The sequence below is a fragment of the Onychomys torridus genome, chromosome 3 (assembly GCF_903995425.1).
Source record: "Onychomys torridus chromosome 3, mOncTor1.1, whole genome shotgun sequence".
NCBI classification, from domain to species: domain Eukaryota; kingdom Metazoa; phylum Chordata; class Mammalia; order Rodentia; family Cricetidae; genus Onychomys; species Onychomys torridus.
In genome coordinates this window covers 148,645,039-148,661,828 of record NC_050445.1, presented here as the reverse complement: position 1 = coordinate 148,661,828, position 16,790 = coordinate 148,645,039, and the positions used below count along the sequence as shown (strand labels likewise).

Genomic DNA, 16,790 nt, shown 5'->3' with positions numbered 1-16,790 from the left:
CTGACTTCTTGATCTCTGAGTATCTCTGAGAAGCAGGTCATTTTCTCAGCTCTCTAAGGTGTGTGTTTGTGCATGTAGCTGTTCGATGCAGACTTGCTACCTGCATATTTCAAGGCTTCAATGAGCCTCTATGTATTTTAGTGTCTGGAAAGTGGAGGAAACCAAAGCTGTGTTTCCTAGGACAAGTGTGAAGATTTGAGATGATACATGCAAAGTATTTAGTGCAAAGTACTTGCAAGTGGAGGTGTGTGGAGTGTTGCTTAATCTCCCTCTCCTTGCCTTGAGGAGTTTTTTGGTTTTTTGGGTTTTTTTTTTTTTTTTTTTTTTTTTTTGGTTCTCACAAGCTACTGACATCTAACCAGAAGTGAGGATGTTTGGCAATTCCTGCATTGTGCAGGCAGTTGGAGATATCAGCAGTGCAGAGCTTGGAAACTGCTTAATTTTGACCAGGGGGGCAAGCAGTCAGCAAGTGTCTGCTGCTGACATTGTCATCTCCTCCTCTCCCCAGCCTTCTCCTGGGCCTCTCCCTGGTGCTTGCCATCCTCAGATACATTCAGAACCACATCAGCTTTACATAATCACCTGCCAACATCAACCTCAAATTTGCTTCCAACATATTTCATGCAACTGGAACTTCATGTTTTCACAAATTAAATTAGATTTTTATGAGGATGGTTTTTATGAGAACCACAGTAAAATAAACAAAATTAAAGGCATTATGATAACTTTGGATTATCTATTTTGTTGCTGAGGCAGAACTGTGTAGATACTTTGAACACTAAAGGTAAATTCTGAGACTTTTTGCTGTACCTTATATATTATGCATATCTGCTTCATGTCTAATAATGTTTTTAAAGCATTATAAGTCAATTTGCCTGATGATAACTCATTATAGAAAACTTGGAAAGCTAAAACCAAAATGACATTTCCTATATCTGAGGCTTGATAAAAGTCTATGAAGGGTAAGTGGACATGTTGTGTGGAAAACATACCTAGCATTTTGTCTCATGGCCCCTCCCAAGATCTGTATTTTTCTCTCTTTATAAATTATTTTTACTATAAATGATCCATCTGTTTCCATTCCCCTCAATACTATTCATGTTGTCAGAAAGGGAATGATCTGCAGCTTATTCTTCCTACAGAACCTCATCTCTGATACCCAGTTACCTGTATTCAACTATTAATCTCATGGCTGACATCGTAGGCCAGAGGCTCAGGTTCAAACTACATTCCTAAATTTTCAGTGCCATTTCCCCCCAGTGAGTCATAGCTACATGTGCCCGTTCATTATCATTCTCAAAAATGAAAAAAAATGCAGTGGAGACCCAAATGTGTTACTCTTTTAGCTACTATGGAAATATTGGCAAGATGTAATAACCACAAGCTTATTACATACAGGATTTGTTTTTCTCCTGAAGTATGAGGGATTCAAATCACCTTTTTAGTCATGTTTGACTTCATTAGAACATTTAGTCATGTTCCTTAATTAGATAGGAAAAGGTGCTTGCCATGACCTGAATTCAATCCCTGGGATGTACATGGCAAAGAGAGAGAATCAACTCCCTTATTTTGTCTTCTTATCTCACACCTACACACACACACACACACACACACACACACACACACACACACCAGTAAATAAATAAATAGAAAATATAATAAAAAGAAAATGAAAATTTGGAAAAGCAACTAATTCTGTGTCAGAAATAACTGTTTATGAATGTGGAACTATGTATAACTCTAATTAAATATACGACTAAATTTTTAAAATATGTGTGAGCTTTTTCAAAGATACCAGAGGAATAGTTTTCAGATGGGAAAGTTCTATGAATATATTTCTTTTCCCCGGGGAACATTCCCTCTGAGAAACAACTGTTCTTTTCTTCTTTCTTCCCACAAGTTTACACATATCTCTGTCTGACACGTCAGCCCAGTGATCTCTGACACGGTGGCAGTCTGTTCCAGGCCTGGGGTCAGAGTTCAGAGGCATCCAGGCCCCTTCTGGAACAACACATGTCCTGGAATGGCTTGTTCTTTGTCCCACTTGAAGAAACCCAAGAACCTAGTGGGGAAGAGGCATAGTCTGAATTCTTATACAAGAGCGAACTCTCCTGATAATTGAGACTCATCACTTTCAAGTCTGCTTCTCATGCCTGAAAAGGTCACAGGGTCTGTAAAGTAGAAGCACTCTTACCAATTCAGCGCATGGGCTTGTATCCTTAACATAATTTACTCTCATAACTGCTCTTGGAAAAGATCTCGAGTGTAGTTTGGCATTAAATAAATTTATTTTTGTATAAAATGAATATTTCCCAATAGCTTATTTTTGGAGCATTTTTTTTTTCTGAACAAAGATCAGGGCTGTCTCATGGTCATTTAGCAGATGGCATAACTAAGTGTGTATGTTTTGAGGTCCATGTTCCTCTCAAGATAAGCTCCTTGCTACTACATTCTCTGTTCATTCCCCAAACTTCTGATAAAAATAAAATGAAAAGGCCTAGATAGTAGGGACTTATGCAAATATTATGGCCATAGACAAGGCCACGGCATCAAATATTTGTTTTAAAAAGACAGGGATATGTGTTTGGTTAGTGTCTCCATGCAATGTGAGGATCTGAGTTCAGATTTCCAGCACCAATGTGGATAACCAGGCATGACCATCAGCTTCATTCAGGGCACAGATGGCAGATCCTCAGCCCACTGGCCATCCAGCCTTGACAGCATTCAGTGAGAAACTCTGTCTGAAAATATAATTTGGAGAGTTATTGAAGAAGACATCTGATCCATGCCCTGCATAGGAGCATACACAGGTACACTCTCAAATATCACAGCCAAGTTCACATGCATCTCTCTCTCTCTCTCTCTCTCTCTCTCTCTCTCTCTCTCTCTCTCTCTCTCACACACACACACACACACACACACACACACACACACACACACACACACACTTACAACCAGTGGCTAAGGAAAGAAGCCACTTTTGCTGAAGTGGCGTATGCCCTCTTTAGAAGAGCTGCTTGGAGGTTGTTGGAGCCGGGCATCATGTAAGCTATTCAGATTGGTTGGTCAGAGATCCAGAAAGCATCACCTCTTGCCTCTTTTGAAGATGCTGACTCGTTAGTTCGCTTTGCATTTCTTCCTTTGACTTGAGCTCAACCTTTTGTAATCAGAGCCATCGCTGTGGGAAGGGGTGTGATGTTTGTCTGCTTTGTTGTTAGGAAAGAACATTGAAAGTGGAAACCAAAACCCAGGAGCATTCTAGAAAGAGGTTTCTTTGTAATGCCTGAGGAAGGCCACCGGACTTGTGGCCCTCTTCAGTGGGTGAGAAGGTGCAGTGGTTCTTCAGTGGGTGAGAAGGTGCAGTGGTTCTTCAGTGGGTGAGAAGGTGCAGTGGTTCTTCAGTGGGTGAGAAGGTGGAGTGGTTCTTCAGTGGGTGAGAAGGTGGAGTGGTTCTTCAGTGGGTGAGAAGGTGGAGTGGTTCTTCTTTTCACTTTGAGACAGACTTACTTCCTACATGCAGACAGACATTCAGTGACTAAAGAGTCAGCTCCTGAAGTGCAGACACTGTTCTACTTACACCCATCAACAGTGGCCCTTCCCTTCTTTCTTCCTGCATTTCTCTTTCTCTTTCTCTTTTAATTTCTTCATCTTCCCCTAGATGGGGAAGGGGCCCTCTCTCCGAGAGGCTGTGGCAGTAATGGCTGTTGGGGAGATACAATCATTGTCTTTACAGCTGTGACCACTGCTGAGTTACCAATGCTCCTCTGGCTTCACCCTCAAGCCCACGTGAGTGGTCCTAGGTAAACCCAGTGGGTTGCAAAGCAAAAACAAAATCAGAAGACCTGAGGTATAATGGCTGCAGGAGTGGGGGGGTAGTGATGACTAGGATAAGACAGGGTGGAGGGATGAATGTGAACAGAATGTGTTGTATACATGTAGGAAACGGTCAAAGAATAAACTAATTAAAAATAACATTTCTTACATACTTGAGGCCCTAGTACAAATTAGACTCTATTAACGCTAATTGTTTCACAGTTAGCTTTCCAGAGACACCAAACACTTTCTAAGAATGACATCAAAAGCTCCCTCAGCTGTCCAGTCATTGCCACTTGCCAAGTTAATTAGTTAATGGGATTATAATATCGCTTCTGATCTCGAAAACAATAACAGATAACAGTATACCTAAAGGCATACGTGCATTTCTGATACATTGAGATATTATCTCCTCCCATTATATTCATTTCTTTGCCATTTTTCTCATAATGCCATGCTCGTTCATAAGCACATGCTAAGAGTGAAAGTTGGTGGGGCAGTTCATCGACAGTAGTTTCAGGGGTCTGAACATAGACCAGACCTGGCTACAAGTCAGACCATGTGGTTCTAGCTAATTTCTACCTCTAATTGACAGCACTACTTAGATCCTTTCTCTTTGTTCTCCATTTCCTGACCTGGGTGTAACATGATGGGTGTAACATGATGGCGTCCAGGTCTTAGAGAGGTCGGAAGACATCCCTTTTTCATTCACATTTATTGGCTCACTGTCCTGATTGGGTACAGGAGCGAATAAAGCCAAGTAGACCATGTTTGTCATCAGACTCACATTCTGATGGAAGAGCAGGTGAACAAAATAACTATCCCTGAGAAAGTGGTCTAGAGTTGGGGGCTGACATAGCTTTATGGATTAGAAATGCTCTGGGGGAAGAAATTACAATTTTAAATAGAGCTGGAGAATCAGAAGGAGCTGATAAAGGAGCCACATGGGTATGGTGAAGGTGGTGGTGGTGGTGTTTCCAGGCAAGAGGCTGGAATGGCCAGTAACTTTAGAGGCTCAAGGAAACACCACCACTTCAGCTAGGGTAGGGCTCTGGAGGAGAGAAAGATCTTGCTTCTGAGAGGCAGGCATCAGGCAGCACCATTCCTAGCAGTGCTTTGGAGCCCTGGAGCTGCAGTATATGAAAGGACCCCTTCGACTGGTCTATTAGCAGAGGGTGAAGAGACAAGGGTGGTATAGGCAATGGAAACAGAGCCCTGTTGGCAGGCTCCTGCCTCAGACCAAGCTGGAGACAAATGATGGAATGAAGAGGCAGGATTTGGCACACATTTGGAAGTGGGGGTGAAAGGGACTTGTTTGTAGACTCGATGTAATCTAGGTCAAGGGAGGCACAGGGTGGCTCTGGGACAGAGGGAAAGAGGAAATTGCCATTAAAGAGTGGCGAAGGGTAAAAAAAGCCAATGGACTCGATGAACCCGGAACACTGAGGAGATCAAGGATGTGGGTTTGGATGTGCTACCTTTGAAGTACATTTTGGGCGTGTGTGAATATGAACACCAGATGAATGTATTTAACAAGCAAACAGTAGATTTAGACTTCTGAGTCATCCAGGACTGGGGAACAAGTTCTGTATGATCAGATTTCACATGGTCCAGATGAGGCACAATGGTGGTTGGTGAGGGAAGAGCAAGCCAAGAAACAGTCCCAGGTTGGGGCTCTGTAGGGCTTCCCCAGTACTGAGTTCAACAAATGAGAAGAATGCTGAGAAAGAGAGGGCAGAGAGACAGAGGAAGCCGGAGAGCAGAGAGGCTCCAAGGCCCCTGGAAGGAGGCGCATCAAGGCAGAACCACTTGACGAGGGCATTGGCGAAAGGAGGTGGCAGCTGGGAAGGAATTGGCTCCTGGATTTCGAGGACAGTGGAGAGAGAAAGAGACAGAAGCAGTGACCCTAAAATATAAGACAAGAGCAGGATTGGGTGAAGCTGATACAGGCCCATTCTGGTGGACTTCCGCTTACAAGGCAGCAGAGAAGCGGGGAGCAGCTGGGAGTAAAACATGATTTAAAAGGAGAGAAATTACTAAAAGAGGAGTGTATTTGTATGTGGAGGAAATGAATCAAGAAAGAGGGAGGAAATGGATAAAACACAGGATAAGTAGGAGAGAAATTACATCAAAGAGTTAGAATAGGCCTTGAACCCGGGGTCTAGGGCACACAGAGTGCAGGCTGAGGAGGAACATGGCTCACCAGGATGATAGGGAGGAAGTCGGCCTATGAGAACAAATACTGACAGGAAGAACCACTGGAGAAACCTATCGAGATTGTTATTTACTTACTTTTGAGTCAGGGTCCTACTGTGCAGACCAGGCTGCTGTGGAACTCACTGTGCAATTTTGGAGGCTCTCTTTTATGTACTTTATTTTATTCCTAAGTTAGGAAGTGAGATCATTAGGATGAGGATCAAAATAGGTTGGAGGTCTACAGAATATGCCATGGATATTAAATAGTTGCCTGAGGAGAGATGATTATATACGGTCTCAATCTGTTACGGGAGGTTTTCATGGTACTGTATGATGCTACCTGCATTACAGCAGCAGCCTTCTCCCTTGACCACACCCATCTTTGACTACCAGGAGTATGTCTAGACAGGTCCCCAGATGAGATCTCACTGGTTTAAAGCAGTGTAGAATGATCATCAGGAACATGGACAGCCTAGCAGGGATCCTGATCATTAATCAAACATGAGGTGTTCAACTGCAGTCTCTCACGCAGCTGAGCAGGCACAGGCACAGCCTGTGGAGACTACTGAGCAAAGAGAAGGGCCAGAGGGTCACTTTAATAATTTATCATGCAGCTTATACCAGGTCAGGTATAAGTGAGGGGGAGGTGGCAGGAACCCTGGGTTGCAAATCCCTCAGGGGTCTGGGGATGATTAGGGATGAGGTTCTAGGGGGGACATGATGGTAGAGATCTTTGAACATGTGTGCTCCCTTTTGGTGTTCAGGAAGGAAGTCTCAGATGGAAGAGGTACAGGATGAACTCTTCCAGAGGCTCACCATTGGGCGCAGCGCTGCACAGAGGAAGTTCCACGTGCCACGGCAGAATGTTCCAGTGATCAATATTACTTATGACTCCACACCAGAGGACGTAAAGACATGGCTGCAGTCAAAAGGATTCAACCCTGTGTGAGTGTCCTGGAGTGTGGCTCACATGCCTTCTTCTCAGCTGGCACTTCTGTGCCACCCATGACTCTTAAAAGTTGTCAGAGCCCAGAATTCTTTGTCCTGTAGTCAGGAAATAGTGGCTAACTATTTAAAAGCAAAGAGGAAAAAGGCAGAATTGGGGAAAACAGAAATGACTAATCCTAGTCCGTCTTCTAGATGGTAGTTTGTATCCTTCACTAGTTTCTTGAACAGTTGTTACCAGCCGTGAGGACTGCTGGCATTTTACTCTTTCTCATCAGTTATGTGGGATAAGATGACGGTCTTAGCAGGCCATACCATGCAGGGTGTGTAACATAAGACTTCTTGCTGCAGGGTAGAGTGTCTAAAGGATGCAAATCAGAGTTCTTTACTGCGTTATGTACCTCTGATCTACAAGTCTGTAGATGTTCCATGTATATTCAGTACCATGAAATGTTTGAATGGCACATGGCTGAGGATTCTTGATTAGAAACTCACTCACTTGGCATAATTGACAACAAAGTGCAGTTGTTAGTCAGTTGCCATGTTACAGGAAAGTTCTCTGTTGCTCTTAGGGACAGGTTACAGAAACCTGAGGGAGTTGATGATTAGAAACCCTACTGCATCCTTTGAGATGCTCCGTCACTAACCACTCTATGTGCAAGGAACCTCTTGGTCATGGCCGTGAATATCTCTTGGCATTTCTTTGTCTCAGCACTATAGTGCTGTTTAAGCATATGCACTGCACAATAATGGCTTATGCCTGTCATCCCAGCACTTGGGAGGTGTGGATGGAGGATCTGCAGTTCAGGGTCAGCCTGAGCTACATAGAGAGTTCTAAACCAGCCTGGGCTACATGAGACTCTGTCTCAGAAGTGAAATCAAGTGAACACTAAAAAAAAAACAGAGATAGATAAATGATCGATATGAGAGAGAAAGAGGGGGGGATGGATGAACTGGAGAGATGGTTTAGTTGTTAAAGCAAGGCTCACAGCCAAAAGCTTGAAGGAGAGAGAAGAAACAGCAGCTTTTCTCTTGCTGACATTGGCAACAGTCTGGTAATTTCTTTCCTCCTGCTCTTCATTTCAGGACTGTCAATAGCCTTGGGGTGCTGAACGGAGCACAGCTCTTTTCTCTCAATAAAGATGAACTGAGGTCCGTCTGCCCTGAAGGTGCCAGAGTCTTCAGCCAAATCACTGTTCAGAAAGCTGCTTTGGAGGTAAGACTCTTGACAGAGCTGGTGTCTGTTAGGAGAGTGAGGAGTGGCCCAGCAGCTCTGGAACCCATGTTCGTGTCCATGTTGGTCAATTTCCCCTCACCGAAGAGATGAATTAAATGTGGCTGTTTGTCCATCCCTGCCACTAGATACTGTCAGCAACTATTTTCAGAAAGATTGTCTTTCAGTCCAACTAGAGATTCATTGCTGAGCATTTTAACAAAAGCACAATGGTCTCATTTTATTGCATGAACTCCTGTAAAAACTTCAGTTTTGCTAATAGAAAGTAAATTCATAGCTGAGTTGAGTAACTGTCTGAGCAGCTAGGACTATTTTTCTTATTTTTATTTGTTTTGGAAATGTCAGTATAATAAATAAATAAAACCGTAGTTGTGGGGTGCTGGAGAGATGGCCAAGACATTAAGAACATGCCCTGCTTATATGGAGAACCTGAGTTCTGTTCCCAGCACCCACAAAAGGTCACACATAACCATTTGTAACACCAACTTCAGGAGTTAGACACTATATCCTTGCCTCCAAGGCCACCTATGTGCATATGCCCACATACATAGAAATGTAAGTAAAAATAAAAATACATAAATCCCAATTGTGGCTGGGCATGGTGGTGGCACATCCATAAGCCAGCCCTTATATGGGGAGGCAAATAGCTTACTTCAAGGCCAGCCTCAGCTATAAAGTGACCTTGAGGACTGTCCAGCCTCTTGAGATCCTTTCTCCAACAAACCAAAGTCCTGGATGCATTTCCTAAGCCTAGTTATCCATCTACAGAATTATCAGGAATACTAAGGAAGGCCATTAAAAATGTGTGGCTGTGGGATGAGGAGACAGCTTAGCAGTTAAGAGTGTGCAATCATGACAACCAGAGTTCAAATCCCAGCACCTATTTAACCAGCCAGCCAGCCCACAAATACTTCTGACTCCAGTTCTGAGGCATCTGCCACTTCTTCTGGTCTCTGAATGTACACAGGAAAACCTGAGTTTGAACGTTCCACATGCATATATAATATTCTCTCTCTCCCTCCCTCTCTCTCTCTCTCTCTCTCTCTCTCTCTCTCTCTCTCTCTCTCTCTCTCTCTCTCTCTCACACACACACACACACACACACACACACACATAAATAAAATAAATCTAAAAGAAGGGAAAATACCCAGCTACATGAGGTATTTAGTCTTGGCTGTCTGCATAGCAGCTAAAGAGTAAATGAACATCTATTCAGCTGGAGGTGTTCAAGCTATCCTCTTCAAAGTTGGCTCTGTAAGAGTTAATAGTTTTGTGAAAATTATAGTTGGCCTCAATTAAAAGGACATAGGATTCAACATGAAGCTGATAGCTAATTTTTCCCTACCAGGTATATTACGTAAATTGAACAGTTAAGTAACTCAGGATAAAATAGCTTCATGTGTATAATCCTATAACCATTCTCCATCAAGTGAAATTCCATTACCATGAGAACTCTCTCCTACAGCGTTGATCTGAAAGGTTTTATATTCAAGTCTGATGATTGCTTTGCATATGTGGAGTATGAATAAGAATTATGTCTTCCCCAAAGCAGTTTTATTACTGTTATGCTTTCCAATCTTGTTAAGTATGTACAAATTACTTCTCAAGGGTATGTTAGAAAATCCTGTACCCCAAAGTTTCCAGATCCCTTCCTTCCGGGCCATCCTGTTACTGTCTGTCCCTCCTGCCTGCTTCCTGCTCCCAAGCCCTCTGGGAGTTGACTGAGGCAAAACTGATGCTGGGTTTCCTTGTGCTCCTCGGCCACCTCCCTCTCACCGTTTTCTCAGATCCAGTTCTTCACAGAGTTACTCACCACACCACACCCCCACTTGTTCCCTGAGCCTTCAGTCACCAGAGGGAATGAGGAGACAGTACCTGGATGTTGTAGGGAGAGCTGGGAGGTGAGCGAAGCTGGCAAGATCCATAGGGCAGGATGAGTTGTCTGAAGGGAAACAGTGTGTTCTGAAGACACCTTGAAGATCTGTAAATGGAAATGAGTGTCTTACTTGACAGACAGTTCTTTGGGAGGTGTGAAAAGATGGTTCATTTGATCAAGTGCTTGTTGTAATCATAAAGACTCTATCTAGTTCAGATCCCAAATGCCCAAGTAAAAGGTAGATGTGGCTGCATGAGCCCCAGAGAGGCGGAAACAGGAGGATTCCTGGGGCTCACCAGGCCTGCCAACCAGTGAGCCTCAGGTGGAGTCTGAGATTCTATCTCAAACTAAGGTGGAGCCAGGTGTGGTAGGGCACCCCTTTAATCCCAAGTGTGGTGAGGCACCCCTTTAATTCAGGTATGGAGGGGCACCCCTATAATTCCAGGTGTGGAGGGGCACCCCTTTAATCCCAGGTGTGATGACATATCCCTTTAATACCAGGTGTGGTGGGGCACCCCTTTAATCCCAGGTATGGTGAGGCACCCCTTTAATCCCAGGTGTGATGACAATATCCCTTTAATCCCAGGTGTGGTGGGGCACCCCTTTAATCCCAGGTGTGGGGGAACCCCCTTATTCCTAGTACTCAAGAGGCAGAGGCAGAAGGGCCTTTATGAGTTTCAGGGCAGCCTGGGCTATATAGTAAAATCCTGTCTCAAAGGACAGAGAAAGAAATAATAATGTGAAAAGTGATTGAGAAGACAGTAACACTGACTTCTGACCTCTACATGCATGTGTGCACTTATACATGTGTACCTGAACACACATGTCACACATACATGCATATAAAGTATTCTTTGGTATCTGACTCCTTATACATAGAACCTCTTTCTATTGGCAAGTCTAAACCATTCTGCATGCATTATTGGTCTGTTTTTATGTTAAATTGAAAGGCACGGTCAGTGATGGTGACTTGTCTTAAGAGAGTTAGTTATTCATGTGATGTGCTGCTCAAGTCTAGAAATTTCACTGATAGGGAGAAGAAGTTCCTGCTTTCTTGAAGAAATAGGTGGGGGACCCACAGTGGACTGTGCCCCTGAGCACTTTGCTTTGATGGGTACAGCCACGGCACACACACAAGGGGGTAACTATCCTGTCTGCTCCATGCTTCTTTTTCAGGACAGTAACGGAAGCTCTGAGTTACAGGAAATCATGCGTCGACGTCAGGAGAAGATCAGCGCTGCGGCCAGCGACTCGGGGGTGGAGTCTTTTGATGAAGGGAGCAGCCACTGATCTGTTGAACTCCATGATTCTTGGCATTGTTGGACAAGCTTTGTTTAAGAAGCCTTGAAGGGAATGTCAAATCCAGTGTCCTGGTGTATGTAAATTACCGCCATAAAGGGAAACAGTGGATGCCTGAGTGAGCAGAGGCCTTCCTGCTTCTTTGACCGTTGTTTTGACTAAAAACTGAGAAGTGGGCAGGTGATCATGTTCAGCAAGTAAAGGTATTTGCTGCCAAGCCCAATGACCTGAGTTCAAGTCCCTGGACCTACGTGGTAGAAGGAGAGAGCTAGCTTTTCCAGGTTGTCTTCTGACCACCATTGGTAAATAAACAAATAACATGTGTAATTAAAAGAATTTTAAAGTTAATTTAAATTAAAAAGATAAATATTAGACTGTTTTAACCTTGGGAAACATTTTCCCCCCACTTTCCTAAGGTACACTTCCCTTTGCTCCATTAATTATCTCAGCCTCCTTTGGTGATCTGTGTCGGGTTATTTTGACAATGGAAAATGTATTCGTTGCAACAAGGAAAAGCCATGGCCGTTGATGACTAAGTCTGCCCACTCAGCTTTCTGTGACTGAGATGCCTGTCATCCAGGGAGGAGGCTCAGCGAGACTACCCTCTGCTCACTTTAGATCTCTCCTCTGACATACCTAATGACAGTGTATTTAGGTTTATTCAAAGTTCTTAATGCCAACAGTTTAAAAAAAAATCCCATTTGAATGAACTGTACAATGTAGCCAGACCTTGACCATGCAAATAGGAGCCATAATACGTTCTCAAGACGTTTTGTTCCCCAAAGCTCTGTCAGCCGCAAAATCTTGCATAGCTTATGCCTTGTTTTAGTTTATATTCTGCTTATTATGTATGCTGTGTAATTACATATGAGGAAGCACAAGTGGGGGTCACTTACACTCAATCAAACCAAGTAGCCCACGTTGATGTTTATTGCAGTATTTTGCCTAATGAAGGGCTCCGTTATAAATATTGATAAGTAGTAGAAGGATATTGGGCCATTTTATGTGTGTAACAAGGGACACTTAACTTACATGTACTTTAACCCCATGAAAGAATCTAGACAGAGAGAAGAAAAATAGCTAACCTTCAACAAATGTTATTTTTGGAAACACAATTTTGTCATTAAATGTAATATTATTTCACATATATAAAGAAGATGTTATGTAAGAGTGTTGTATATTTTAACATAAATCCATTTAGAGAGATTATCTAGACTCATTAATTTTTCATAGTGCCTTTTTCACTTGAGTCAGCTGGAAAGAGTCTGCAATAAACAGTATTTGCTGTATATTAATAAATAGCTTCTATCTCATCAACACGAAGATGTTTGCTTTTTTGGCTGGGCATTTGGATTAACAGAATGAGAGCAGAGGTCCACATAAACAGAAAGAAGTCTTCAGTGTTTGTCTGCATAGAAAATGGCCTCCCTCGTGTTATCATATATGCCTTCTATAATCAAGTCATAGTTGCTAACAAGAATGAAAACTCATTTACACTGTATTCATTTTTTGGTCACTGCTCCAAGTGTATTTGTATCTCAAAATCTGCAGTAGCATTGAGCAACTTCTTAGGGGCCAAGTTTGCAAAGGTGTCAAAGGGACTAGCAGCCTCCACCGTCCATCTCTGTCTCCCCATTATCCCGAGCAGATGTGAGATGACAAAGGAGAATTAGTTTAGATCTCTTACTTTCCATAAACCCTGACTTCATTGAAAAAAAAAAAAAATCTCTGGGAAGCAAAATAAAAGTCAAAATATTAGAGTAACCTGGTTGGAAAGTAGCAGATCCAACAGAGAAAGAATTGCTGGGGTTCATACCTGTATGTTATGATGCAGAGGGAATGGAGCAGAGAAGCCATGATCACAGGATTCTGTGGATCAGGACGAGAGGACACTGAAGAGTGGGGACATTTAGAAGGCAGAGTCCTGTCAGAGCTTGTGTTCAGATGTCACTGAAAAAAATTGAAGAAAGGGCCCACAGAGCAAGCAGCATAGTCCCAGTGATGATCTGGTTTCAGAAACCATGAGTCAATAGAAAGGTTCACAGTAGCCTTGAGAGTACACCTCAAGAGAGCATGCCACTTAGCTGGTGCTTGGCTTCTCAGGAGGCTGCTACACAAGGTCAGGAAAAGGGAAGTGAAGGTGTGTACCTGTTGCTGCTGCTGCTGCTGCTGCGGCAGCCACCAACAGTCATGTGCCACTTGCAGAGTGGAGACCCAGTAATGGGGATGGGATGGGAAGTAGACCAAGGCAAGTTCGTGATCATCTCCTCATCTCAGAATCCTCTCATTTCTTGGAGAGAACCTGTCAAACTGCCACATGGTAAAGCCCTAAATCACAAAGGAGTAGGCTAAAGAGCTGTCTAGCTCCAGCTTCTGCACACGTAGACTCTTGGCTTCCTTTTCTGTATGTATTTGAAATTACATATAAATAATAAAAAGCTTAAGAGTTTTTCCAACACAGTGTAATTATCCTTCCCTGTTATCTGAAAATATGTAGGGGGATGAATTATTGATTAGGAGGGGGGAAGAGAGAGCCCTGAGACTCCGGAGAGGGCTATAGGCAGATCCCACACCTCAGGGGAGGATTCAAAGGGTAGAGCTGTGTTCATCTGCACTCAGAGGCATAGAAAGCACATCCCAGCTGGGCGGTGGTGGCGCGCATGCCCTTAATCCCAGCACTCAGGAGGCAGAGCCAGATGGATCTCTGTGAGTTCAAGGCCAGCCTGGTCTACAAAGCAAGATCCAAGACAGGCACCAAAACTACACGGAGAACCCTGTCTTGAAAAACCAAGAAAAGAGAGAGAGAGAGAGAGAGAGAGAGAGAGAGAGAGAGAGAGAGAGAGGAAGGAAGGGAGGGAGGGAGGGAGGGAAGGAAGGAAGGAAGGAAGGAAGAGAAAGAAAAAGAAAGAAAGCACGTGTGGTGATATTGTGTTATCCAATATACCGTGCACCCTAATAAATTTATCTGGGGTCAGAGAACAGAACAGCCACCACATATAGTAGCCAAAAAATGGTGGCACACATGCCTTTAATCCTAGCATTCCAGAGGCAGAGATCCATCTGGATCTCTGTGAGTTCAAGCCACACTGGAAACAGCCAGGCATGGTAACACGAGTCTTTAATCCCAGGAAGTGATGGCAGGAAGCAGAAAGGTATTTAAGGTGTGAGGACAAGGAACTAGGCCTGGTTAAGCTTTTAGGCTTTTGATCAACAGTTCAGCTGAGATTCATTCTGGATGAGGACTCAGAGGCTACCAGTCTGAGGAAACAGATCAGCTGAGGAATTGGCAAGGTGAGGTGGCTGTGGCTTGTTCTGCTCCTCTGATCTTCCAGCATTCACCCCAATACCTGGCTCCAGATTTGTTTTTATTAATTAGTCCTTTTAAGATTCATGCTACAAGAAAGAACATCCCATGGTACTTGGAATTGACCTCCGAAGAACAGCATTGTAAGGTGAACACCTGTCTTAGAGGAGAAAAGTTTGAAGAGAGGCTTCTGGCCTGTTGATACTGGGTCTTGTGGGGCAGAGGAGAGTGCGGACTTTGGTTCCAAAAATGCAGAAGTAGAAATTGGAGTCACCTCCTGTTACTGGCATCAGGGGTTGGAGCAGCAGTGAAGATCTGTTGACTGGTTGTCAGCTTCCTGATTTTGGTGTACTAATGTGGTAGTCTTGTTACTAACATTCTTGGAATTGTGGGAAGGTACTCATTGTACTTGGGGAAGTTTGGACAATGATTATCTTTTCTTCCTGGCCCTCCTGTTTCCCTTCCTCGGGAGTCTGCAGCTTGTCACGGGTGTGCTGGCCGCTGAAGTTTGCCCATACTCACTGCTGCTCTGTTCGATTGTAATGCAGCGTTTCCCCTGGGTTTCATTCCGGGTAGTTTCTGTTGCTCTCTCTCAGTGTGCTACCCTTCTCTTCTGGGGCTTCTATTCTGCTTTTATTCACTCCCATTGTAATTTTTTCATGTGTGAATTACAGTCTTCATTTTTGAACATCCAACTTAAAATTTTATCTTCTCCATCTCTACTGAACTTGCTCAATATGCCTTCTACTTTTCCAACCTTGTGAAATACAGTTGAACTGTCTTTAAAGAAGATTTGGGGGGATAGGAGCGTAGAAAGCAGACTTGTCGTTTGAATGAGAATATCAGCCACAGGCTCACACCTTTAAAAGCTTGCTCCCCAGCCGGTTGCACATTTGGGGAAGTGTGGCCTTGCTGGAGGGAGTATGTCATGAAGGGCTGGGCTTTGGGAATTCATGGCCTCCCCCCACTTCCTATTCTTTCCCTCCCTCCTTCCCTCCCTCCTTTCTCTCCCTCCTTCCCTCCCTCCCTCCTTTCTCTCCCTCCCTCCCTTGTGAGTGTGTTTGTGTGTCTGTGTCTGTGTTTTCAGTGAATGTGGCTGAAGGTGTGATCCTTTGGTTTCCTGTTCCAGCCACCTGCTTGCTGCCTTACCTCCTCTGCCATTATGGACCTCTTTGCATCCTCTGCCATTATGGACCTCTTTGCCTCCTCTGCCATCATGGACCTCTTTGCATCCTCTGCCATTATGGACTTCCCAAAGTAAACTCTTCTGTAGTTGCCTGGGTCATCATGTTGTGTCAAAGCAACAGAAAAGTAACTAACATACAACTTATGGAAGGACAGGCTTTGTTTTGGCTCTCACTTTGGAGCAATGTAATCCTTCCGGGAGGAAAGGCATGACAGAGGAGCTTCAGGCAGCTGGTCACATTGTGCCCCAAGTGAGGAAACAATGAGAGATGAACGTTGTGTTCAGCTCATTCTCAGTTTTCCCTTTTTCTTTTTATTCAGCCCAGGATTCTGGCTCATGAGATGACACCACCAACATTCTCGGTGGCTCATCTTACTATAAACACCCTCTAAGACACACCTCTAAGTGTGTCTCCTTGACAGTGACAGTTAATGATCACATTAGGCAATAGTGAGGCCAGGAAACCCTGTTCTGAGTCTTAGCCATTCTTTTATATCTTCAGGGAATGTCAGGTGGCTGGTAACCCTGATTTTGTGTAGAGAGAAAAATTGCCTTTCAGACTTGATCCACACTCCTTCTTTAAAATACACAAGAAGTAACATGGCAGTAATCTGGACCAACATTAGCTGATCTGCTCAGTCTTCGCTGTGACAGGACAGATAAGCATTTGCCGTGAGAGACACTGTGAGGTTGTCTATCCAGTAAACGCAATGTGAGGGTTCTGCTCTGCTCCTAGGAGGCAGGTGGTGGAAGGGCTTATTAAACTTGCATGAGTGAGGTGAGCAGAGCTATCCGACCTCAGGCTCAGGCAATGTTGTGGCTGTTTCCTGGCTCATAAAGCTCAGCGTGTGCAAAGTGAGAAGCTGAGGCTCATTAATAACCCAGTACCCTGTAGTCAATACACGAGAGTCGAGTTTACATTAGGGAAACAATGTGA

The 16,790-nt window shown here is 43.8% G+C and overlaps 1 protein-coding gene across 4 annotated transcripts in view; it reads left to right on the top strand.

Annotated features, from left to right (window-relative positions):
- Positions 1-12,682, top strand: part of Eps8 (epidermal growth factor receptor pathway substrate 8) — a 172,736-nt gene extending 160,054 nt beyond the window's left edge. For all 4 annotated transcript variants that reach the window (XM_036180598.1, XM_036180596.1, XM_036180597.1 and 1 more), the window contains 3 exons: positions 6,774-6,954; positions 8,041-8,170; positions 11,241-12,682. In XM_036180598.1, the coding sequence (XP_036036491.1) occupies positions 6,774-6,954; positions 8,041-8,170; positions 11,241-11,354 (425 nt within the window). In that variant the 3' untranslated portion in view covers positions 11,355-12,682. The remainder of the gene's footprint in view (positions 1-6,773; positions 6,955-8,040; positions 8,171-11,240) is intronic.
- Positions 12,683-16,790: the final 4,108 nt, after the last annotated feature.